The sequence below is a fragment of the Lissotriton vulgaris genome, chromosome 9 (assembly GCF_964263255.1).
Source record: "Lissotriton vulgaris chromosome 9, aLisVul1.2, whole genome shotgun sequence".
NCBI lineage: Eukaryota > Metazoa > Chordata > Amphibia > Caudata > Salamandridae > Lissotriton > Lissotriton vulgaris.
In genome coordinates this window covers 458,574,711-458,599,258 of record NC_141697.1, presented here as the reverse complement: position 1 = coordinate 458,599,258, position 24,548 = coordinate 458,574,711, and the positions used below count along the sequence as shown (strand labels likewise).

General features: G+C 44.0%; 1 protein-coding gene across 2 annotated transcripts in view; it reads right to left on the bottom strand.

Annotated features, from left to right (window-relative positions):
* CEP170B (centrosomal protein 170B) overlaps positions 1–24,548 on the bottom strand; it is a 415,026-nt gene that overhangs the window by 220,777 nt on the left and 169,701 nt on the right. For both annotated transcript variants that reach the window (XM_086937908.1, XM_086937909.1), the window contains exon 5: positions 4,348–4,406. In XM_086937908.1, the coding sequence (XP_086794034.1) occupies positions 4,348–4,406 (59 nt within the window). The remainder of the gene's footprint in view (positions 1–4,347; positions 4,407–24,548) is intronic.

Below are 24,548 nucleotides of genomic sequence, written 5' to 3'. Positions count from 1 at the left end.
TGGTCAAGACTTTTCAGGACAACAGCCAGCTTTTTAATTAGGCGGAGCTTAATTGAGGCTTGCCCCGATAGCGTGCATGGAACTTCACGCGAAGTTCCTCCTGGCGTTAGTTCGTTTTAAAGGGGTTTTGGCAAATCACTTAATCTCCCCGAGCCTATAACAATAAATGAATGTGACTGTGTAACTGGTGCTCACGTAAAGCGCTCCAAAACTTTCAGAGGGGATTTGCACTACATAAAACTGCAACAACAAAAAAACAAGCGTTGACAAAGCCAATTGGTTTCACCTCTGCAAAATCTATTGGTTTTGTCAATATTTTTTAGACATGTTATATTGCAGCGCTGGCTGCTATACAGCATGTCTTAAAGGTTAAAAAGCTGTGTGACGCAGTCAACGTTGTCCATGTCATAGATCTTATTTTAAAAAACTGTAAGCCATGTTGTACAGCAGCTAGTGCCGCTGTGCAACATGTCTATGCGTTGACTGAGTCATACTGCTTTTTTCCTGTAATCTGCTAGCGCTGTTGTGGAACACGTCTGAAAAGCATTGGCAAAACAAGACATTCTGCAGAGGCGTTTCACTATTGTCTGTTGGTCAAGCAGGCCATCTCCCCATCAGAACCTTCATTGCACTAGCCTCTTGCTGGTCACCATCATGGACCTCTCATGTGAGGAAGGCTGGATCCTACAGCAGTGGTTCAACCTAACAGAGGACAGTGCCAAGGGCAGGAGGAAAACAACTTCCCTTCGTTAGGCAATGAACAAAAAAATAGATTATCAGGAAAGTGTTCCAGTTCTTGTTTTCTGCAACACTGCTGACAAACTAATGAACCAGTTCACTGCCATCTCAACGGAATCATTTGTTCCACCACACAATGTACCTTTGTGCAGCACCCATGCCATGTGTGTCTTGTTAAGGCTTTTATGCCTCTCTAGCGAACTGCACATTTTGCAACCGGCAACTGCAGTTTTTCCTAAGGCATAAGCCTAAAAGTACCACATACAAAGTGTCTTGGATGAAATGCAACAACTGGCAAAATGTCACACATATGAGGCTGCTTGAGGACACTGTATGTGTATTTATGAATGTGGTGCTTTTCACATTTATCCAAACATTATTGGTGATTTCCTTAGACGTCTGTGATGTGATGTGACTGTACAGACTAAAAAATGTCTTTACTTGGAGCCAACGAGACCTCAGTTATTTTAGAGAAACCTCTGAAGTCTGAAACCTGAGCCTGAAAATTCTGTGCGTAAAAAACTCTGCGCTCCAAACCTTGAGCCACCAATGTCTGTTCAACTTGATGGACAGTTTCTGTTTGAGGCTTGAGCTTTTGATATCTGCATAACCTTGTGGACTGTCCTGCTGTTTGAAGGCTGGGCCTGTACAATCTGTGTAACCCAAGGAGTAACTCTGATGGCCTGAGCCTGAATGATCTTTTTAACCTTGGGGATAATCTGCTGCCTGATGCCTAGGCCTGTAAGTAACTATGTTTAACTCTTGCATTGGCATTTCAAGTCTTTGAGAACCAAGTAACTTAATGGAGAGCACTGCTGTCTGATGCTTCAGTCTGCAAGATCTGTGTTACCCAGCAGACACCTCTGCCTGTAAAGACTGAGGCACTAGAAAATGTTTAACTTCATGGATAAATCTATTGTCCTAGGCCTCAGATTACACGGTCTGTGTAACCCAAAGACCTACAGACCCATCTCCCTGCTCCCGTTCCCAGTGAAAGTCATCAAGAAAACCATCAACAGCCAACTCACCACATTCATCAAAAAGCACAACATCCTCGACTACTCCCAATCAGGCTTTAGATAAAAACACAGTACGTAAACTGCCCTTCTCGCCGCAACAAACAACATCTGCACCTTACTGGACAAAGGAGAAACAGCAGCCCTCATCCTCCTCGACCTCTCAGCGGAGATAGAAACAGTCTCTCACCTAACAATAATACGCATACTCCATGACGCAGGGATCCAAGATAAGGCCCTCGACCGGATCCGTTCCTTCCTCTCCAGCAGAACGCAGTGTGTCAGACTCCCCCCCCCTTTCCTCTCGGACCCTACACCTACCACCTGCGGAGTCACCCAGTGGTCCGCCCTCAGCCCTACGCTCTTTAACGTCTACATGGGTCCGCTCGCTCCCATCGGCAGAACCTACGGACTCAACATTGTGTCATACACAGACAACACCCAACTCATCCTCTCCCTATCCAATGAACCCAGCACCGCCAGACACAACTTTCAAGAAGGTATGGAAGCCGTCGCCAAATGGATGAAAAACAGCTGCCTACAACTAAACACAAACAAAACTGAAGTAATCATCACGGTCCCCAACCCAGATGCCTGGAACAACACCCGGTAGCCCCCCGCCCTCGGAAGCCCGCCTACCCCCCCAGACTGCTCGAGTAACCTGGGAATCATTCTGGACTCAGAGCTCAAAATGGACTGCCAGATCACCTCCGTCTCATCCTCCTGCTTCCACACCCTCTGCCTCCTACGTACGACCTTCAAAATAGATCCCCCTCGAACACAGAAAGACCATCACTCACGCCCTAGTCACCAGCAGGCTCGACTACAGCAACACACCATGCCGGAAAAAACAAAAACCTCACCCGCAAGCTACAGAACATCCAAAACGCCGCCGCAAGACTGGTCCTCAACCTGCCAAGACACTGCCACGTCTCCCAGCTCCTGCGCACACTCCACTGGCTCCCCATCAAAGCTAGAGTCACCTACAAGATGGTAACCCGCGCTCACAAGGCCCTCCACGACACCGGACCAGCACACCTGAACGTCCGACTCAAATTCCACGCACCTGAATGGACCCTACGATCAGCCCAGCTCTCCTACGCCTTGGTCCCCCGCACCAGAAAGACCAGATCAGGAGGTCGCTCCTTCTCCTTGCCTTGCGGCCAGAAGCTGGAACGACCTTCCGCTCCACCACAAACAGACATCGCTCCCCATCTTCGCAAGAAACCTCCAAACCTCGCTCTTCGACAGACCCCCTCCTTGATCGACTGGAACCTGCGACCCCCCACCCCCGACCCCTCAGCGCCTTGAGACCCTTACGGGTGAGTAGTTGCGCTTAACACCCGATTGATTGATTGATTGAAAGACCAAGGCTGCTGCCCAAATGCTCAGTCTAATATCCTCGTAACCGAAGAGAGCATTTTTGTCTGAAATGTATCCTCAGGAGTAGTTCTACTGTGTGAAGCCGAAAGAAAAGTCTGCGTAAGCCTAGGGCAAGTTCTGCATCCTATAGTTTAAAGGTGTCTGGATTCTGTAACCTAAGAGATGTCTCTGTTCTCTACAGTGTGAGTATATAACATCTGCATTCTTCCCAAACCTCACTGAGCAGTTAAGGGCATACCTGGGCATAAAAATTGTTGAGCCTGGTGATTTCACCCTATGACTGGCCACATAAAGCTATGCCTGGTTACAAAGTAGTTGTGTTTGGGAACTCTGGTTAAACATTTAGAGTAATGCCTGGTCACATGATGATTGTGCTTGGGCAACTGAGACTGTACCTGGGTTTTTAAAGCTACGAGTGAGGATATGAAGGCAGTGTCTAGACATTGGCTCAAATTGGCTTTCTTGACGCTGTAATTGATGTGTGGGGTTGTATTTACCAATATAATATGTATCTGGGTATGTGTTGGCGGCACCTATTGCATTTCTTAGCTGCACAACAAAACACTTCTACATGCTTTGGTAACTTAAAAAAAATCATTTTATTAAATGTATATTGACTGTAGAGAGGTCAACGGCCATCCTACACCACATCCTGAGATGTCATATTATCATAGTTCGTGCAATGTCACTTCTTGTGCTGCCATGTGAGGTCAATGTGTACATATTAGCACTTCCCCTGCCCCTGCCATTTTGGTACATTCATTTCCTTGAACACAAGTAGGTACTGTCAAAGTTATTGGAAGGAGGGATAGAGTGACAGAAGTAGGAGCCCTCTCTTCGAGTGTAGGCCCAAGTGGGAGGTCTTCAATCTCCTAGTGTGGCAAATAATTATGTAGGTATCAAACATAACATCAATAATTACTTCTCAATGGTTTCATTGTTACATCACACATTACAAGCACAACGGTAACGGCTTCATTAGTTTGAAATACGTTTTTTCTTGGCAGCACAAACTCAAAATTGCACGCTAGCAGGCAGAGCCACACAAGATGCCGTTAGTATTTGCTTGTGCGCGCGGGCACAACATACTTGCGGGATTAGCTAATGTGTACTCGACAAGCGGCCGCGAAACATGCACTCCGGCCAAATGCAACAAGCGGCCCTTTCCAAGTGCAGCCACCTCAATGAAATAAAACGTGCGCTGTCTTACCTTCAGTGCCTCCTCGGGGACTTTGTGCTGAATTTGTTCCAAAGCGTACAGGTTTGCATGTGGAGGCCACGTTAAGGAATTTCACAACAGAGTTAAAGTGGTTAATTCTGAGCATGCGCAACAGAGATGAATACAATGCGAAGAGCTTCCCAGGAGCAGGGTATTAATAGACGGGGCTTGGGCGCGAGCGACAGCTGACGCACACCACATTCTCATCCGCGCAGCGGAGATTACCTTATTTTGGCATTAGAGATTATACACCGAACATCTCCTTTCGTCGCCCCACAATACACTCCGGAGCCGTGGGTAACTGATGTGACGCTGCTGTGACTGCCCAACTATCTGAGAGCGCCTCGGGCCTCGCAAGTGGTAGGGAAAAACTATAGAAATACTATTGCTAAATATATAAATCGTGTGACTGAGGTTGCAGTAAACCAGAGCGACAATAGAGAAACCGTGTTTAAAAATCATACACAACAAAACAGTGTTTATAGCCTTTTCCCTGCGACTGTTGCGACCCCGTGTAGATACCTTGCATTTGGTCCCAGATGCAAAAGATGCTTTAAAACAAAAGGGGTTATTGTTTTCTGTATACGCCGTTTCTCAACGAGGACATTGTGAGATGTACCGGTGCACGAGAGGTCTGTGCTTCAGGGGTGCGTGCGGTTCCACGAGAAAACACCGGATAAACTCGCCCGCGGATGTGTAACACCATCCAGCAGTATGTGGGTCACACAGAGGTCTAGATTTCCCACTTGCGTTACAGGAGAGGAGATGGTTTTTTTTCCAGGTCAAAGTTGCGAGATCTCCCAGGGAGTGAGTGGTCGTTATGAAATCTGTGCACAAGCTAAATGTCTCACGTTCGAAACCGGACGGGGCCAACTCACCCTTTCATCCAACCTAGTTTCGCAAAATGCGTTCGTTTATATTTCACCAAAAGGCAAGACCGCGGAAAAAAACACGTGGTACGTAAAATAATTGTTCGTGTAAAATTATATATGGCAAAGGGAAACCTTAATAGACAGATTTAAGGATTGCAGTTGGTAAAGCGACCTTGGAAAATAGGGCACAGTCGTACAAAGCCTCTGAGATTATCGAAGAGGATGTAACTAGGAAAGCATCTTGACACAATAACTGTACACCAACACTTTGTGTATTTTCATCTGGCACTCCGAATCTTCAGTATTGACATAAGAGTAGGACCTCTCTTAATTTGGGGAGGGGTGGGGTATTACTTCGAAGTTTTACTTTTTCTGCATTGTCAACCACCTAGGCTCAAACCTGATCTTTCAAGCCTTGTGCTTAGTGACGTCAAGAAACTATGGCAGAGCTACAATGGCCATCTTGAAACACGAAAGCACCCTATGTGGCATCTTTGCCAGTTCCAACCCCTCCATTACTCCTTGGAAACTTGGCCTGCTTGCTACTCCTGAGAGTTAAGTGTACAAAGGGAGTAAACTGGTGTTCAAATTAAAGTACACTTCAACATTAGTGATAAACACAAGAACCCACCATAGCCAGTGTCCAGTGACCACCAACTATACCAAAGTTAGGAGAGAAGTCCACCGACCCCATGAAGAGTGTACACATATTGATTTGATTTGATTTGGCATTTATAAAGCGCGACTTACACTCCATGGAGCATCTTGGCGCTAGTAATAACGTGTCAAACAGAGGAGAAATAGGGACACTTCCTAGCACCAGGAGAGGGGGAAATTAGTGGACCTGTAAGTAATTTGTGAGGTGAGGGGGTTAAATTAGCGCTAGACAAAAGGTGTCAGAGGCATTAAAGATCCAGGTTTTGAGGGCCTTTCGAAACAGGTTCTCTGAGGGGATCAGACGCATGTGGGCTGGGAGTTTGTTCCAGGCTCTGGCTCCCAACACTCCTAGGGATTTTCCTCCTTTTGTTGTGAGTCTGAATCTGGGGACCACCAATAGGTTCAAGTTGGAAGATCTGAGTGAGCGGAAGGGAGTATATCTTCCAAACCTTTGGGACAGATAGGTGGGACCCGACTGGTGGTAGGCTCTGAAAGTGATTAGTAAGATTTTGAATAACACTCTTGTGGATAGGTAGCCAGTGCAGGGCTCTAAGTGCTGCTGAGGCAGATGACTTCCTGGGAAGTCTCAGCACTAGGCGGGCGGCAGCGTTCTGAACCATCTGCAGTTTATGCAGAACAGCTTTGTTGGAGCCTGCGTAGATGCTGTTACAATAATCCAGACGGGACGTGATGAGGGCCACTGCTACCGTCTTTCTGGCTGTCAGAGGGAGGAGGTCGAAGAACCTTCTGAGGCCCTTGATAATGTTAAAGCATATAGTAACCACTGGGAACAAACAACCCTGACCAGCCTTGCGGGTATCACTGGATGCTTGGCATGCAGACAGGCCTTCACAATCATATACTAAAATAGTGAACAATATGCCATTAATATTAAGAATTTGTTTAAGAATCCTGTGCTTCTAGAGGCGGTTCAAGATATTTGTCAATCGTCAAAAAAACATGCACTATAAATACAATTAAATCAATAGATCTTGTTTACCAATTCCAAAATGACATGGAATTTACTTAAGACCCAAGATTTAATAATCAACGACATGCTTTGCCAGCTCGGTTATGCAGTCAGCATAAACAATTAGTAGCCCTGAAAAAGCAAATATCCAAGGTAAAGTTGTTAATTCAATGAAAAGCCTGAACAAGTATAGTGACACGGCCTCCAATACTTTGTGGATCTGGGAGGGAGCAATACACAAATCATAATAAATCGTTGTATCTCGAGCACAGTTGTTTGGATCAATGAAATGAAAAGAGATTACAATAAAACAAGCCACACTTTACCTCAGAGTCACTAAACTGCTTACCAAAGACATGGGAAGAGTCTTTAATTTCAACACCGCAAGATGGCAGAGGTGAGCATTGAATGTCATCAACCACTTCAAGTTAGAATTGGTTTAATCAGGTTCAGTATGATTCATCGCCAGCAAGGCCAGAGTTTGCTAAAGCCTTACTCAATAAAAAAATCCAAGTTAAGAAGATAAATTAAAAACCTTTGAAGCTCTCCCTGGGCATCTATTAGTTGAACTTCTATTAAAATGAGAGACAAGATAAGGATTTTGAAAGGAAGGAGGAACGAATCTGATACATCCAATTGGACAAGGAGAAAGATTTGTGTGTGGTGTCCCTTTAGGACAATCATGTCTTGGCTATAGCTCTTATTTTGTATAAGGACACTTAGATGATATAGTAGATGGCTGTCCAGTAGCAAGATTTTGAAGAGGTATTTGTAGGCCTCTTTGTTTTTGTCTCAGTGGAGGTTGAAATCTGCACAATGTCTGCTCAGTGGGTCGACAAAATAGGAAGTTCATGCTCAGTGGTTGAAATTTGGGGTTTGTAATATCAAGCGAGGGACTGAAACAAGGAGGAGGTTTTAAGAGTTAATCATTTTGAAAGAGACTCCTTGTGGATACAGGCAACCCTCCACCCCAGGAGTTTCTATTCTCTAAAGGTGGAGGATGTCACCTTCTTGTGCTAGTTTAGTGGAATGCATAACGTGACCAGGCGTCCCGGATTCGCCTGGAGAGTCCCGTTTTTGTCAAAGGAATGTCCTGGCGTCCAGACACTTTCTTCTAAACAAAAATATACCCCCGTTTTTAAGAGAGGGTCTGGTGAACCTGCACATTAACCGCAGTGTAGTGCAGACTCACATTTCAACCGGGCCTCTCTAAAAAATTGAGGACAGAAGTTCACTTGTTTAGAATGCCTGCTGTGCAGTCTCACCTCATTCAAGCAGCACAGAAGGATTTAAGTTTGTGCATGCTGCCCCCCCCCCCCCAGCAGCCTGACCCTAGAGCTCTTTACAGAAAGGGGAGGGAATATTCTATTTTGAAAGAGTGTGTGAAAAGCCCTGGCACTTAATTGGTCCTAATCGAACATTTAGTATTATTTCTAGGTTTGTGTTCATCCCGGTTTTTCGTTCTGAAAATCTAGTCAGCCTGGGTATGTCGGAAGAGGTGTCTGAGAATGCAACAACAGCAAGGTTGCAGTCTTAAATGAGAACAAATAACGAAGTTGTCTGAAAGGCTGCAGACCGACTATTCTAGTTGACAGGATTAGCGAGATGTGTAAAAGATGGGTCACCAGGTGGAGATAAGGTACTTGTTTATAGTTCCCTGACTGAGTCTAGGATTTCAAGCTAAGGAGACAGGTGTGTTGTGGGATCAGTGATCACACAGTATTTTTGTGTGTAACTGAGACAATGTGCACAGAGGAATGCTCTGAAGCACGGAGGTTGATGTGTGTTGAGTGTTTTAAAAATAGGTGTATCAAGTGTCATGTAAAGGGGTTGTGAGAAAGTACCTCCTTTTGTATTTTCATCTCCATTTTTTTGCAGACTTGCACTCGCTGTTTACCTCTGCCCCTGCAGCATTATAAGCCCCAGTGTATGTGCTTTGACCCCCAAAACATGGGAATATTGGCTAATCAATACCCAATTGACATACTGAACTTTACAATGAGGTCATAGTATATGGGGCAGGCAGCAGGGAAATACCCCAGTGGCATGAAAAGTGAAATGTCACCTGTGGACTGCAGCAGATGTTTTGCCTTCCACTAGGCTGACAAGAAAAACATTGCTTCAGGGTTACCTGTATAGCATGACTCCTGTAGCTTTATAAACCTGTAGGCAAACCTGTCAAAATAACTGTTTTTTGACAGGAAAGAATCCTACTTTAAAATGCTAAATACATAACCCCTAAGACCTTGTAGTTAACAAGGTATGGTACCTGGCTTTAAAAGTGGTATATGCAAGAATTTGGTACTTGCATGTACAGTGACTAGACCCCAAAAGCTACTTTCAATGTAAAATGGCATTAGTTATATGAAAAAAACAAAAGTTCACATTAACATTATAAATCTGCTAATCTGCTAACTTTGGTCTGGGACAAGCTACAGAAATAGTTCAACCACCCTTTTTCATGTTTAATAAAAATACAATTCAATGGTGTAGTCAGATTTGTAATAAATACTTAAAGAAAGTGACTTTTAAAAAGTTAAAGATTTTGTATTCCTGGAGTGACCATGACCAGTAAAAAGTGAAACTGGACTGAACCTTGCTGGTGGTCTTTAATGGAGGCCCTTAAGGGCAGTCCCAAAGGTCAGACTTGACCAAGAGTAGCTACCCCAGAAAGTTTAAAAATGTGATACTTCGAAACATTTTGGTCTTCCAAGAACCTCAGAGCATCTGTAGGACCATGGGGCAAAGGTGTCTGACTCTGAGAGGACTTGGTCTGATATAGCTCCAGGTTTGCCCCAGTGGAGGATTTTGAGGTATAATAAAGAAAATAAGCCCAAAGGTAGAAATCATGACCGGGTGAAGGTGTGAAAAGTATTAAGATGACAAAAGGACTTTGGTGGCCATGAAAATAAAAAATTTCCGCTCTGAGCTTTTCCCCGCAAAACCAAGAGCATCAACTGCACCAATGGCTCTCCAGCTTTGAGAAAACTACACCAGATACTGACTGCGACCTTGGCCAAAGGAGGATTTCAACTTCTGTTCCAAAGATTAAGGGCCTGATTTAGATCTCGGCGAACGGTTACTCTGTCATAACGGTGACAGATATCTCACCTGCTGAAATATAAATCCCATAGTATATATAACGGGATTTATATTTCGGCGGTTGGGATATCTGCCGCTGTTGAGACGGAGTAACCCATCCGCCGAGATCCAAATGAGGTCCTCAGTCACAAGGAAAAATCTTTAACTGAAATGACCCGCTTATGGGGAGCTGACCTCCGTTCCATTGTGGTCATTCTGAAATAGTGTCTTAATACCAGTGAACTGAAAGTAATGGTTTCTGGTTGGCGGTTTTTGCCTTAAATCTTGAAAAAAAAATATCCCCAGTTCACTCTATCGGATTATTGTAATTTTTGTGTCATTTTACTATACTGTTAGAAATTAGTTGAGCGGGGGGGGCGGGGATTTAAATTATTGAAGCTGTTTCTTACCCAAATAATTTGTGGCCTTACTTCTTGTGATTGGCTCCTATCCACCCCAATTAATAACACACTTTCTTACAAAGTTATTTACGATCACCGTTCCAGTAGGTTAGTGCTTACGGGAGGGCTTTAAGTGAGATGAAAAAACTGGGGGGGGGGGGGGGGTGTCCTATCAAAGGGGCGTGGCCAATGTAATAAAGGGCGTGGCTTACATAGGCTAAAAATCTGTGCTTAGTATAGTGTGCCTCCCGACTTGTATTTTACTGTTTCTGTCATTGCATCCAGGTATATGATACAATAACAAGTAACATCATACCTACAATAAGCCAGGGCTATTGGCTCTGTCAATTGTTGTCAGTTGCAGAAGATAAATAATCAGCAACTATGGCTTGTATGTAATATTGAAAAAGCTTCCACTTAAAGCCCTGGTGACACCACAACAATGTTGCTGCTCCTGAGTTTCAAAAAGAAAAAAGGGAAATTAAGAGACAGAAAATGACTCTCTTAAAGGATTTCCCTTCCCCTACAACGCTCACCTGGCATGACTTCATGCCGTAACTTCTCCACTAGTGAGAAGTGAGGAGTGTAGGCAGCGCATATCAATGTACCTGCTGTCACTGCAGTCCACCTGACAGAGCCCGATAGGGACCAGTTTCGAGGCCCCCTTTAAAAAAAACTCCTGGTGCTCAGCACCAGTGAAATCCCAGCCCACTTAAAGCCCTGATTACGGGAGAGAGAGGGAAAATGCTACTTACCAGTATGCATCTGTTCTTGGTATGTAGGGCTGCAGAGCCACACACAAGTGCATAGATCGCCATCTGGTGGTGGGCCCTGATGATTACACTTTGTTGTTGTCTTGGAAGAGTCTTTGTTTGGTAAATTACTCCGCCTGTAGAGCATAGTGCGCATTGGCAACGACTCCATCTTCAGATTGTTTTTCGCCATTGGGGAAATGATGGAGTTGTACGAGTACAGAAAAAGATGTCCATGTCTAGTGTATCTAATTAAGATATTACTGGAACAGATATAGGTAGCCGGGGAGGTGTGTGGGCGTGTATGGCTCTTCAGCCCTACATGCCAACAACAGATGCATACTGGTAAGTAGCATTTTCCATTCGAGGCATATGGGCTGCAGACCACACACTAGTGCATTGATTGCATAGCAGTTCTCTCCCTTAGCGGGGACCACCAGTATCTGTTGCAGTAGTTTGAAATAATTTCTTGAGTACAGCCTGGCCCACAGTAGCTTGTTTTGCCTGCACATCTACACAGTAGTGTTTGTAAATGTGTGCGGTGTAGACCATGAAGCTGCTTTGCAGATATCATCTAAGGGAATATTTACTAGAAATGCCATAGATGCCCCTAATTTACGGGTGGAATGAGCCCTAGGGGGAATGGATAGAGTGCGTTTTACTTTTTGGTAACAAATTTGAATGCATTTAACCATCCACCTTGCAAGCCCAGCTTTTGAAATAGGATTACATTTATGTGGAGGAGAAAAGGACACAAACAATTGTTTTGTTTTACAAAATGTTTTTGTCCTATCAATATAGTAGAGGAGTGCTCTTTTTTACATCTAATGTATGGAGAGCTCTTTCAGCAACCGTCTGTGGTTGAAGGAAGAATGCTGGCAACTCAATAGATTGATAGAGGTGGAAAGGTGAAATGGCTTTTGGAAGGAATTTCAGGTTTGTTTTAAGAACCACTTTGTTGTGATGGAGTTGTAGGAATGGTTCTTGAATTGTTAATGCCTGGATCTCACTTACTCTTCTGAGTGAGGTAATCACAATTAAAAAAGCAACTTTCCATGTAAGGAACTGTAATTCACACTTATGCAAGGGTTTAAATGGAGGACCCATAAGTCTAGTGAGAACAATATTTAGATTCCATACAGGGGAGGGTGGCACCCTGGGAGGAATTATTCTTTTGAGTCCTTCCATAGATGATTTGATGGCGGGTACTCTAAATAATGACAGATGTTGTCTGTTTTGAAGGTAAGCTGCTATAGCAGCAAAATGTAACCTGATTGAGGAGTATGCCAAACTACATCTTTGTAGATGGAGCAGGTAACATATGGTGTTTTGGATAGAAACATCTAGTGGGTTAATGTTGTTATTTGCGCAATACACAACAAACCTTTTCCACTTGGCTGCATAGCATGCTCTAGTGGTAGGACGTCTAGCTTCTTTTATAACATTCATGCAATCAGGCCGAAGATTGTGGTATCCAAATTCTAAGACCTCAGGAGCCAAATTGCTAGGTTGAGCTGCATGGGGTCCGGATGTATGATCTCTCCATGGTTCTATGTCAGTAGATGTAGAGAGAGTTTTAATTTTTGATGTGGTACTACTGAGAGTTCTAGTAGTGTGGTGTACCACGGTTGTCTTGCCGACGTTGGTGCTTTGAGAATCAATGTGAGGGAATGTTGCTGTAGCTTGCGTACCACTAACGGAATGAGTGGGAGAGGTGGAAAAGCATACGCAAATTTGTTTGACCAACTCATCCATATCGCATTGCCTGGACAATGGGTGTGGATATCTCACGGCGAAGCTTGGGCATTTGGAGTTGCGGTGTGTGGCGAACAGATCTATCTCTGGTTGGCCCCACTTGTGAAAGAAAGGTAGAAGAACTTGTGGATGAAGTTCCCACTCGTGTATCTGTTGTTTTTGATGACTTAACAGATCCGCAACTTGATTGTGAACTCCTGGCTGATGTTCTGCCAACAGAAAGATATTTTGAGGAATGGCCCACCTTCATTTGCTCTGCGCCAGCCGAGAGAGCTGTAAGGAGTGTTCCTCCCCGTTTTTGGATGTAATACATTGCTGTCATATTGTCGGTACGGACTAATACAGCCTTACCTGATAGGTAATGTTGAAAAGGTTTTAAGAGCTAGAAAAATGGCTAGCAACTCCAGATGATTTATGTGGAGTATCTTTTGTTGCGGTGTCCATGTGCCCTGTACTGTGTGCTCTTCCAAATGCGCTCCCCAGCCAGTGAGCGATGCGTCTGTGGTTAGCACCACCTGCGGAACTGGCTCTATGAACGATCGGTCCTTGGAAAGGTTTTTGGTGTTCCACCACTGCAGAGAGCGATGCGTCCAGTCGTCCACCACCACCAGATCTGTTATTTGTTGTTGAGCCTGGTTCCATTGGCTTGCTAAGCACTCTTGCAGGGGGCCGATATGGAGTCTTGCGTGTGGCACTATGAAGATGCCATCATTCCAATTAATTGCATGAACACTCGAGCTGGTAGTGAGTGTTGTGGCTGGAATTTTTGTACAAGAGCTTACATACTTTGTATCCTTGCTGGATTGGGTGATGCAATTGCTTTGGAGGTATCTATTGTGGCACCCAGATACTATTGAGACAGGAATGGTTGGAGATGTGACTTTTCTTGATTTACTGTATAGCCTGGCTTGTGTAGCAGGCAGATGGCCTGCTGCATGTGCTGCACGCACTGGTGGTATGACTTGGATTTTATTAGCCAGTGGTCTAGGTATGGGAAGACATGAATGTTGTCCCTTCTTAAGTGTGCTGCTACTACTGCTAGACACTTTGTGAAAACTCGAGGTGCTGCAGTTACTCCGAAAGGTAGTACTTTGAACTGTAATGCTGACCGTCTAGTTCGAACTGAAGGTACTTTCTGTGAGCTTGATGGATGGGAATATGGAAGTAGGCGTCCTTGAGAAGTCGCCTTGTTTTAACAGAGGTAGAACCTGCTGTAATGTGACCATATGGAAGTGGTCGGACTGTATGTAAAGATTTAGGGGTCTCCAGTCTAGTATAGGTCTGAGGGAATCGTACTTTTTGGGGATAAGTATAGGGAGTAAACTCCTGTGTGTTGATGGTGTACTGGGACTGGTTCTATTGCATTCTTTTGCAGTAGAGATGCAACCTCTTGTTTTAGGAGAATGAGATGCTCCTGTGACATGGGACGCTGTCTGGGTGGTATTGTTGGAGGAGTGGAAGTGAGCTCCAGGCAATAACCTGACTGAACTAATTGTCTCACCCACCTGTCTGTGGTGATGGAGTTCCAGACAGGTAGGAACTGTTGTATTCTCCCCCCGACAGGAGTGGAATGGTCTGGGGAGAGGGGAGGGAAGTCACGGTCTAGGAGTGGAGGCATTGCGGTTGTTGTTACCTCTGCCTCTACCTTTAGCATTGTTACCTCTATATCCTCCTCTGTAATAACCTTCATTGGGCGAGGATTGGGTGGGCGCTTTATAAGAAGAGGAGGCATTGTCTGTTTGAAACCCTTTGGAGGCGCCCCTGTAAAACGAGCGATAAAAAGGCGATCAGGGAGTCTGAGTTTGTAAGGCTCCCATGGATTTTGCTGTGTCCTTATCTTTTTTCATTTTCTCTAGTGCATTATCAACTGTTGGACCAAAAAGATGTTGCTGGTCAAAAGGTTAATTCAGGATACTGGTCTGTACCTCTGGTTTGAACCCAGAGATGCGTAACCAGGCATGTCTACGTAACAGTATACACCTGTATGTATTGCTCTAGAGGCTGTGTCTAATGCACAACGGATTGAGGTATTGGAAATTACCTTGCCTTCTTGTATTAAGTCAGAAGCCTTGGCTTTATATTGTTCTGGCAAATGTTGCATAAGTGTTTCTAGATCATCATAATGAGCTCGATCATATCTTGGTAACAGTGCTTGAGTGTTAGCAATTCTCCAGACATTGGCTGCTTGTGAGATGGTGCGTTTTCCTGAAGCATCTAAAAGCTTGGACTCCTTATCAGGGGGTGGAGCATCCCCTGTTGTCTGCTAGTTAGCTCTTTTCCTAGCGTTTGAGACTACTAATGAGTCTAATGGCAACTGGCCTTTGATGTTTGCTGGGTCAGTTGGAGCTGCTTTATACTTCTTTTCTAGTCTGGGGTTAATTACCCTGGCTCTGACGGGGTCCTTGAATACCTCTGGTGCATGTTTTACCACTCCCTTAAGTATTGGTAATGTGGTTGTGGTTTTATGTGATGATAGTAACGTACCCATAAGGAAGTCTTCCTCTACTGGATCAGTGTGTAAATCCACCCCATGAAAGGTGGCTGCCTTATGAATAAGTTGCGTAAACCCTATAGTCTCATCTGGAGGAGATGGCCTATAAGGGTATGCGTCATCTTGTGGCATATCTGGTGCATCTGGCGCGTTATAATCTTCCCAGGGATCATCTGATGGCCCAGGAATATTGTCTGGGTCATCTGTGTCATCTATGGGTTGCTTAATCTCTACCCCTTGTGAATAATTATCTTCATCATCATCATCCTCTGGTGCAGGGCTGTGCATGGTATATGGTGAGTGTGCAGGGGAAATGTCCAGTAGTAGCTCTGGCAGTGGTGAAGGAAATCTTATGGGGGAAGTTTGAGCATGTTCTTTAAGAGGAACTGGAGGTGGCTTAGGAGAGTCCATTTTCCTCTTTTCAGGCACTGTAATTATATGTCCAGTCTTTGGATGAATACGAAGAGTCTTTTGTTTTGGATCTGGGCGGAAAAGCTATTCTGTGGAACTATCCTTTTTCCACACCGACTTGTCTTGCTTGGGGACAAATTGCTTAGAAGGTTTTGCAGTGTCTATTGCAGTCTTTGGAGCAGATCTTGGTTTCGGTTCCGAAGACTTGGTGGCGTGCCTCTTGTTCGGATCGGATGTTTTCGGATCCGGAATTATTGATTCCGAAGCACGTTTCAGATCGACAACTTTTGGTGCTGAAGTGTGTTTCAGTGCCGAAGTGGATTTTGGGTTGACTTTCTTCCGAACCGGAGTTGGCTGCGGTTCGATAGGCTTGTGAACTGCTTTTGGTCCTGAGCTTGTTTTTGGCTCGACCGGTTTCGGTACTGAGGGTTGCTTTGGTGCCGGAGTTAGTTTCCGTCTGAGGACCTTTTGCTTGTCGGGACCAAGTCGCCTGGAGGCTTTTTAGGATTCTTCGTTGCCGAGCCAGAAGGCGGGGCGTCGGAAGTCTTTAGTCGGTGTGCACCTGGACCCGGATGTGGAACAGAAGCCTGTCCCGGTATGGGGTGTGAACATAGTCGACGCTTGTACTCACAACCTGTTGACCAGCTGGAAGAAGATCGTCGTCTTCGGATTGTCCTTCGGCTCCGGAAGCTAAATCCTTTGCTACAGAAACAATGTCATCCTGCTGTTGTTCTCCGGACTCTAGATCGTTTGTAGCATTGTCTATGATGAGATCTGGTGTGGATGAAGAGGACTGCGGCAGGACTCTTCGAGCTCGATGGTCTCAGATGTTTTATTCGGACCTGAACGAAGAGCAGGCCTGGCAATCTCGACTCTCGTGCTCTGGGGACAAGCACAGATTGCACACCTCATGTAGATCAGTGTTTGGGAATCTATTTCCACACTGAGGTAGGCATGGGCGGAAAATCCGTTCCGCTCGCGGATTTTGCGGATTTTCGGGAAATCCGCAATCCGCGAGATTTGCGAATCTCCCGCAAAATCCGCAAATCCGCGAGCAGCGGATTTTGCTCGCACTGCTCGCACTGTTCGCGTGAGTTCGCGCCCCGCGAATAAGTGCAAAATTGCAGAAATACGATTTTAGCAAAACTGAAAGTAACTACTTACCAGGTTCAAAAGTTCAGGCTCATCATTAGTAACCATTTCCTGTAGTGCTTCCTGAGGGGCCCCTCCAGAGTTCAGTTGCCAGTTGAAACTATTATGTGACCCTGCTCTGAACCTCAGAATAGTTACACATATGCCACAAAGGTCCTGAATTACAGCTAAGGGAGACAAGCAGGAGCCAGGCTGGAAGTTAAAATCCATTAATCAGCCCCTAATTCATTATTGTCAGTTGGGGCAGGGCAGGTGTTGTAACTAATTTTGCAACAATGAAAGCACTTAGCAAGTGCAAAGATCACTAATCAGGGCGCACTAAGGAAGCAGGTGCCAGCTAAAAAAATATTCTGTGACACATTAATCAGCCCCAAATTAATTCAGGTCACTTGAGGCAGGGAAGGTGTGCTTTGCTTTGCCGAAAATAATGTACACTGGACAACCAGAGGGTGTGGTGATGAAACAGAGGGTGGCATGGGTGGGCCAGAGGGTGGCATGAGTAGTCAGAGAGTGGCAGTGGTGACAGAGAGTGGCAGTGATGAAGAAGAGTGTCCCAAACAGGATGGACACGTAGAAACAACAAGTTCGCGAAAATTGCGACCCGACAGGTAAGTTCGCAATTTGCGAAAGTGTACAAAACCCTCGCGAACTGGCAGAAACACGGGCGAACACAAAAAAAAAAAAATCCGCAAATTCGCGGGAATTCGCGGATTTTGCGGATTGCGAATCCGCAAATCCGCAAAATTCGCGAACGCGAGATCCGCAAAATTCGCTCATGCTTACACTGAGGGCACTTCTTGAAGAGTGTTAATTCCATGAGCCAAAGGCCCGACGAACGCTGGAATCGAGAAGCGCAAGCCTTTCTTCGCCGCGGGTAACTGGAATTAAGATTGAAGACGATACCGATGGTATGATGTAGGACTGTAAGTCGAAAGGAGATCAGTAATGGGACCGAACGATAAACACATCCGAGCCCAATGGCGGAAAAAAGCAATCTGAAGATGGAGTCGATGCCCATGCGCACTATGCTCTACAGGAGGAGTCATCTACCAAACAAAGACTCTTCCAAGACAACAACAAAGTGTAATCATCCGGGACCCACCACCATACGGTGATCTATGCACTAGTGTGTGGTCTGCAGCCCATATGCCTCGACCATTATGGTTTCTGGGTTAGAATTATTAAAACCCACATACTTTATTTATTTTTAAATTAAGACATACCACCATGATTTTATCTCTTAGTATCAAAGAATATAAACATCACACGTTTTTTTTTAGTTTACTAAAGTCAGATGTGTTAACTACATAACATGATCAAATCCGCAGGAGTCCATGTCTATATCACATAATTTGTTATCTTAAAGGCCCTAAAAGTTTTTAATATGAGTATGGACATTAACACTTATTCCAGGTCTATAATCTTTACTGACTATGACATCACTAAATCCGCCTCTTTTTTTTCAAACCCTGATTAGGAGTTTGAAAAAAAGAGGCACACACCCCTGAGACTTTCAAACCAGGCTGGATAATAAGCATACAAATCAATTGAGTTTGGACCACACATTGGAACAAGGACTCCTACACTGGCACAGGCCACAATACTATCTATCAGCAAACCGCAGCTCTAAAAGTAACCACTATTGCCCCTCCAGATGGCATTCTGTTGTCAACCAACCTCTCTGTCAAGTCCAGATACACTAAAGCAGTACACTAGCAGACTTTCCAAAGTAGGACTCAACCACCCACTGGCATAATTCAAGAAGGGTTACTCTCCCCATACTTCATTACAGATGCTTACTACTAACTAGAGCACAAATATATTATCTGGTCTCCTAATCTGGTCTCCTAAACAAACTGCTAAAATTCAAACTGAAGCTGCATCACCTACATGAGACAACACAAATCTTTTAAAATATAAATAAAATATGCCCGTTTTAAAGAGCTCAACCCAGAAACCATAGTGATATATCCTTGTCTCATACTTTATTTAGACCAGGGTATATATCGCTGATTATTATTTCTATGTTAGATTTCAAGGCTCATTGTTTGTGGTATTTAATACTAGTTTTGTACAGGCCAGAAAATTAAGATCTCTAAAATCAGGTCACAAGTATCCGGTCTGATATAAAGCTCTCTTTGCTTAAAATTGAATGGCCATAAGCCACATGAGAAAAAAAAACACGTTAGGTATACACACAGAAGAGGGTGCAAATATCACCCTTAGTTAAAATGCAGGAGGACTAAGGTATCATATTTAGGAACAGCATTAGGTTTAAAAGATATGCATAAATAAGACCTCATATTTGGCCAACAGCACACAAGGTTGAAAAATCACTGTTGGTGCAACCAAATGTGAATGATACTTTCTTCAACCAATGAAATGGTTTGAAAGGAGATGATACAAAGGAATCAATGCTGAAGGGAGGGTTAACCCATAGTCCCCCGCCTATGCTTATGTTGTTGGCACGCCGCTAATGCTTTTTGTGACAGATCTGAAAAAAAATGCCTAAACATAACCGGTGACGCGGTACAGGCAGAGATAAGTATTTTTTTTTTAAACAAACCGATTTCACCTTATTATTAAAAAGCTTGATGGAGGCACCGTAAGCAATGTATGATCCTGAAAAATCTTAAATAAAGTGCTAACGCCTACTTTATGTATACTGCTAAACAGGAGATTATAGTAAAAGCAAACAAGTACTGGCGAGAACAGAGACACCGAGGAGTACGTCAATGCCCGTGCAACGATATTGGGTGTCCATATGGCTTACGTTTGTGGCGCACAGCTGAGCAATGGTACATAAAAGTGCACAATGAACAGTTCGTCGGGGGTGTTCAATGTGGCTGGGCACCAGGTTGCAAAGGCAGTGCTATAGACCGGATAGCGAAGGATGGATGGAGTTTAGGGCGTTGTGACATATACTGAAAAAAAGAAAAGAAATCTGACCACAGATCAAAGAAGTTCGTGTAAAAACCTGGTTTACATGTATAATATTTAGAACCGATTTCATATTTGGCCCATTGACATCATCAACAGGAGCACATGCCTTTTTTTCTCCACCAATAAAAGCAGATCATAAGTAGTTATAATTTCATCAGTGCTGGTCACAGCACTAAATGGTTTTGACTTCCAACAGCAATTTCCCAAAGACATTTGATCTCGAAATCAGCGAAGGCAACAGATGGAAGAAAGATGCTGCGGTTGCTTAATGATTCATTAGAAAAACGAAAGATTTCTTTTGAGTCTCGAAGTCACTGTAGATGAAGAACGGGGGACTGGAATTGTGCATCACAGATCTTTGCAAACCTTAATGTTTACTATAGATAACAGCGTCATGTGGTTATGGCTACAGGCACACGGTCCACAAAATGTATTTTACACTCATATGAACTTACAGCCACCAACATTTGGCATCCATATAGTAGTCATAACTGAATTGCAAGTAACAGCATTTTTTAGATGAAAATTCCACTTACTAAAGCCAAAACGCTTCAAAGTTACTACTTTCGGCAGTAGCAATTTTAGGAAAATGGTAGGAAAAGTAATGTTCCTGAAAGAGTGGCCACTGAGAATGAAAGCAGTAATTATGTGGGGATTCATTAACATATGCAATCAGAGACATCTTTAGGATTGTAGGGGTCCTGGGCCAAGCATATTTTGGGGGCCCTGTTCTGAACAACTTCGAATTTATGATCCAATTTCAGAATGTTCATGCACTCCAAGGCCAGGTCACAGACAACTGCACATGCAGACCGGTCCAAAATTCAAAATGTGTTTTCATCTAATATTTAGGGACAGTGATGTGTGTTTTCAATATTGTAATGCAGCAACAGTTCACTAATATTGTTGCAAATAATCTCTGCGGACCACTGCCATTTATCATCAAAGGAACTTTTATATTGATGTTGCATGGTGCTGAGAAACAAACGTCATTTCTCAGCAAAATGTCTGATAATAGACTCCCACACATTGTGGTACAAGAAAATGGTATTTAAAACAATCTATGTTTAAAATCATTCAAGGTCATCAGGGCAGGACTGTATGAAGTACAGAGCCGGATCTATCAGGGGCCTCCTGAAAGACTGGGGACAGGGCTAGAGCCCACTTTACCCATGCCTTAAAACGTCTATACAATGACCTGGCACCCTAGTTGCAATCCCAAATATGGCTTAAGAAATGTTGGAGGTATGTAATCCACACACCTGCATAGTTTCAGGAGGTATAGGGAAAGACAGAGATAAGAAGCTTTCCTAGAAATCTAAAATTGTTTATATCCGAAGCGGGATTTTCTGAATCCTAAAAAAGTAAATCTTAAGGGAAATTTGTAAATGGACCTCTGCAATGCACAAGATCACAAGTGTTTGAGAGTGAGGTGCTATATTTTGAACAAAAATAACACTACAAAACAACCATAGGGTAATTTAATTCACATGTCCGCAACGTTACAGGAATTTCATTTATAATGAAGTGCAGAATACATGTAAGCAGTAAGTTATTAAGATGGCACACCCTTACTAAACGAAGTACAAGGTTTCAATTCGGAGCACAGGTATTACAAATACAAACACACGAGTAGTAGTTAAATCGTTACCAACTTGTCTCACGTGAAAGCCGCCCTAACGCATTTTTTTAAACAAAGGAAACAAGGTGTGAAGAGGAAGTATTACTATAAATAAAGATGTCATTTAGATGACGCGTTGGGGACTGGCCCAAATTTCTTCTTACTTCCATGGCAATTGAAAGGCACTATTAAAACTCCCTCCTCTATAAGTACATCGGGAACTCATTTGCGACAAGACATTAACTGACAGTACTTGTGATAGAAATTAAAATCGTGGATTTGCGAGTCGACATTAAACCTTTTTTGATACACTACAGACATTTTTAAACATCACTATCACTTTAAATCACTCACTTCACGTCTATTCACAAATAACCTGCTCCGCAGTAAACCTGGCGTTGAAGCACACTGGGGAGGCACTCTGCCTCTCCAGTGGGGCCCTATGATGAAGCATGTCACCAACCAGCTTGGTGAGTGAGGGCTTTCTATACACACCTGAGCGGGGTTGTGTATCCTCTAAAATACGTTTTTTTGTTCTTTTTGTGACAAAATATTTGTTTTTGGACACTCTTTTCTTGTTGAAATAAGTATAACCGGGGACTAAGAGTGTTACCGCATTCTCCCTACCTCTCTCTTTGTTGAGTCATGTATTCAACCAACCAGTGATATACTGGCACGAGGACAGTGACATCAGAACAACAATTTGGTTGAAGCCTGGCATTCAGCTCCATATTTAAGCTGCAAGTAACCAAGACCAGCACTTACTAATTTCCCAAATGGAAAAGCACACATTTGACTGCGCCAAACCTGGGACTGTGGACGAGACATGCAGTGGTGATGGCAGCAATGTTTAGGAAGATCTCATTTTCAGTAAGGTATGGCAAGGAACGCAGTCAAGCCCCGCCCCTTGTGCACCCTGCAGCATCGACTTGTGACGCGCGGATGTGTAGCATAAGGTTGGTGCCAGTCTGCATGAAGGAGCGGTGATGGCTTTTGAACCGCAGGTGTGAACATACAAACAGAATAAAATCAAAGCTGTTTCTTGGTTTAACTATCAGAAAAAAACTCATGGGTAACTAAGTAAAAAATATATACACATTGATAAAATTAACAATCAACTGTACTGAGCTATGCACAAGATCAATAGTATGACCCACCCTAGAAAAGCCCATTGTATTACCTTCTAGCGTGGCAAGCTGGCATTTCTCAGTCGCCCTTGCTGAGCTAGTGCTGGGTGGCTCTGATAGTGTTTGCTCTACGATTGTTGTATAAGAAGGGCTGATTTTCAAGAATTCTCTCCTCCGAGGACCGTATTTAGCTCACACGTGTCAAGAGTGGATGTTTTCTGCTTTGCAATCCAGTTCACAGTCTGCTAAAACCATCAGCGACTCCTTGCGTGCTGCCCTCACGAGTTCTTTCTTGCTTATTCAACAGACTTTGCCAAACCTCTAATATTCTGGTAGCTTTTCCATGTATAAATTAATTTTCCCGTCGACAGACTGGAAACAACAGTAAGTTAAATGTGCAAGATATGCTTTTTCAGATTGGCGCTGCACCCCACAAAAAAGTGGAGTGAATAGGCCTGATTCTCTACAGGAACCAGTCCTCTTAATTGAAGGAAGTCAGGACGTACAACTGATTAAAGCACTGAGGGAATTTTGAGCATAAGGCAGACTGAACACACGCCTTGTAACCAGTGGCAAAGTGATCCATTGTTTTTGGCATGTTAGAAAACCATACAAATCTGGCTACGTAATAAGTTATGTTACCCATTCTTCATCTGTCCAGCAAGGTATTGGTCATCAGGTGTCGGTACACTCAGCTGGAGTGACAAGTGCACTGCCTATAAATAAATAAAATCTCTCCATTTCTATATACCATCAGAACTGCGAGCTCACTAGGTTACGCTCAAGCATTACACATGCATTTTACTCATATGTATTTCACTCACCGTCCTCTTCAGTGTGAGGCATTTTATATCCTGTTTGTGGTGCTAGTGAAAGACACAATTTTTAACAGGTTAGGGTATAGTTGCTCACTTGATGATTCCGGTTCTGCTTTGCCACACTGAAAATGCTCCGCAAGTTTTTTCCTCTGCTCCCTAAAGAGGCTAAGGAGACGGTTGCCCGAGCTCTTATACTGGCAAGGCTGGACTACGCGAATGCTTTGTTCAGCGGTATTCCGGCCTACCTGGTGAAGCGCCTGCAAATCATCCAGTACGCGGCCGTCCGTCTGATTTTTAACATCCCCAGATGGAAGAGCGTACGTGCTGAGATGAGCACTATTCATTGGCTCCCGGTTGCGCAGCGCATCTTGTTTAAATCTCTGGTGCTGGCGTTCAGAGCCATTCACGATCAAGGCCCCATCTATCTGGGAAAGAGATTTATTTGTTATGTGCCAACTCGCTCTCTTAGATCTTCCACGCAGCTGAAACTGTACCTTCCCCGTTTCAAACGCGCCAGACTTGGTGGCCAGTCAATCTCGGTGATTGTGGCCAGGGCTTGGAACGCTCTACCTCTTCATCTGCGTTCCTCCCAAACTGTGGCGTTATTCAAGAAAAATCTAAAAACACACTTATTCAAGAGTTTAATATAAGTTGTTTTCTCTGTGGTTCTGTTTCCTGCCTTTCCCCTCGCGCCAGGATACTCTCAAGTAACGGAGCGCGCTACTAAATAGTTTATACATACATACATACATACATATTCTGGGCTGGCGCGCAGATATGGTGACTTACACTGTGAGTTCCGCCTGCAGGGTCGGTTCTTGTTTTGGTTTTTAAAAAATAGATAATTTTTATTTTTAAAATACATGACATATATGTTCTTTGGTGTGGGTTTTTAGCTGCCACTTTGCATTTTTAGGTCTTCCTCCTTTCGGTGTCGGCCATTTTTGATCCAGCTGGTGGTGCTAGTGAAAGCCACCATTTTGAACAGGTTAGCAGTCTAGTTGCTCGCTATATAATTCTGGTTCCATTTACATTCAGGGCTGGTGCGTGGGCGCACCAAAGGCAAGAAAGTTTGATCCTGACAGCAGTCAGGGCCAGCCATGCTGCTGGATCGCGGTACGACATAAAAAGGATCTCACAT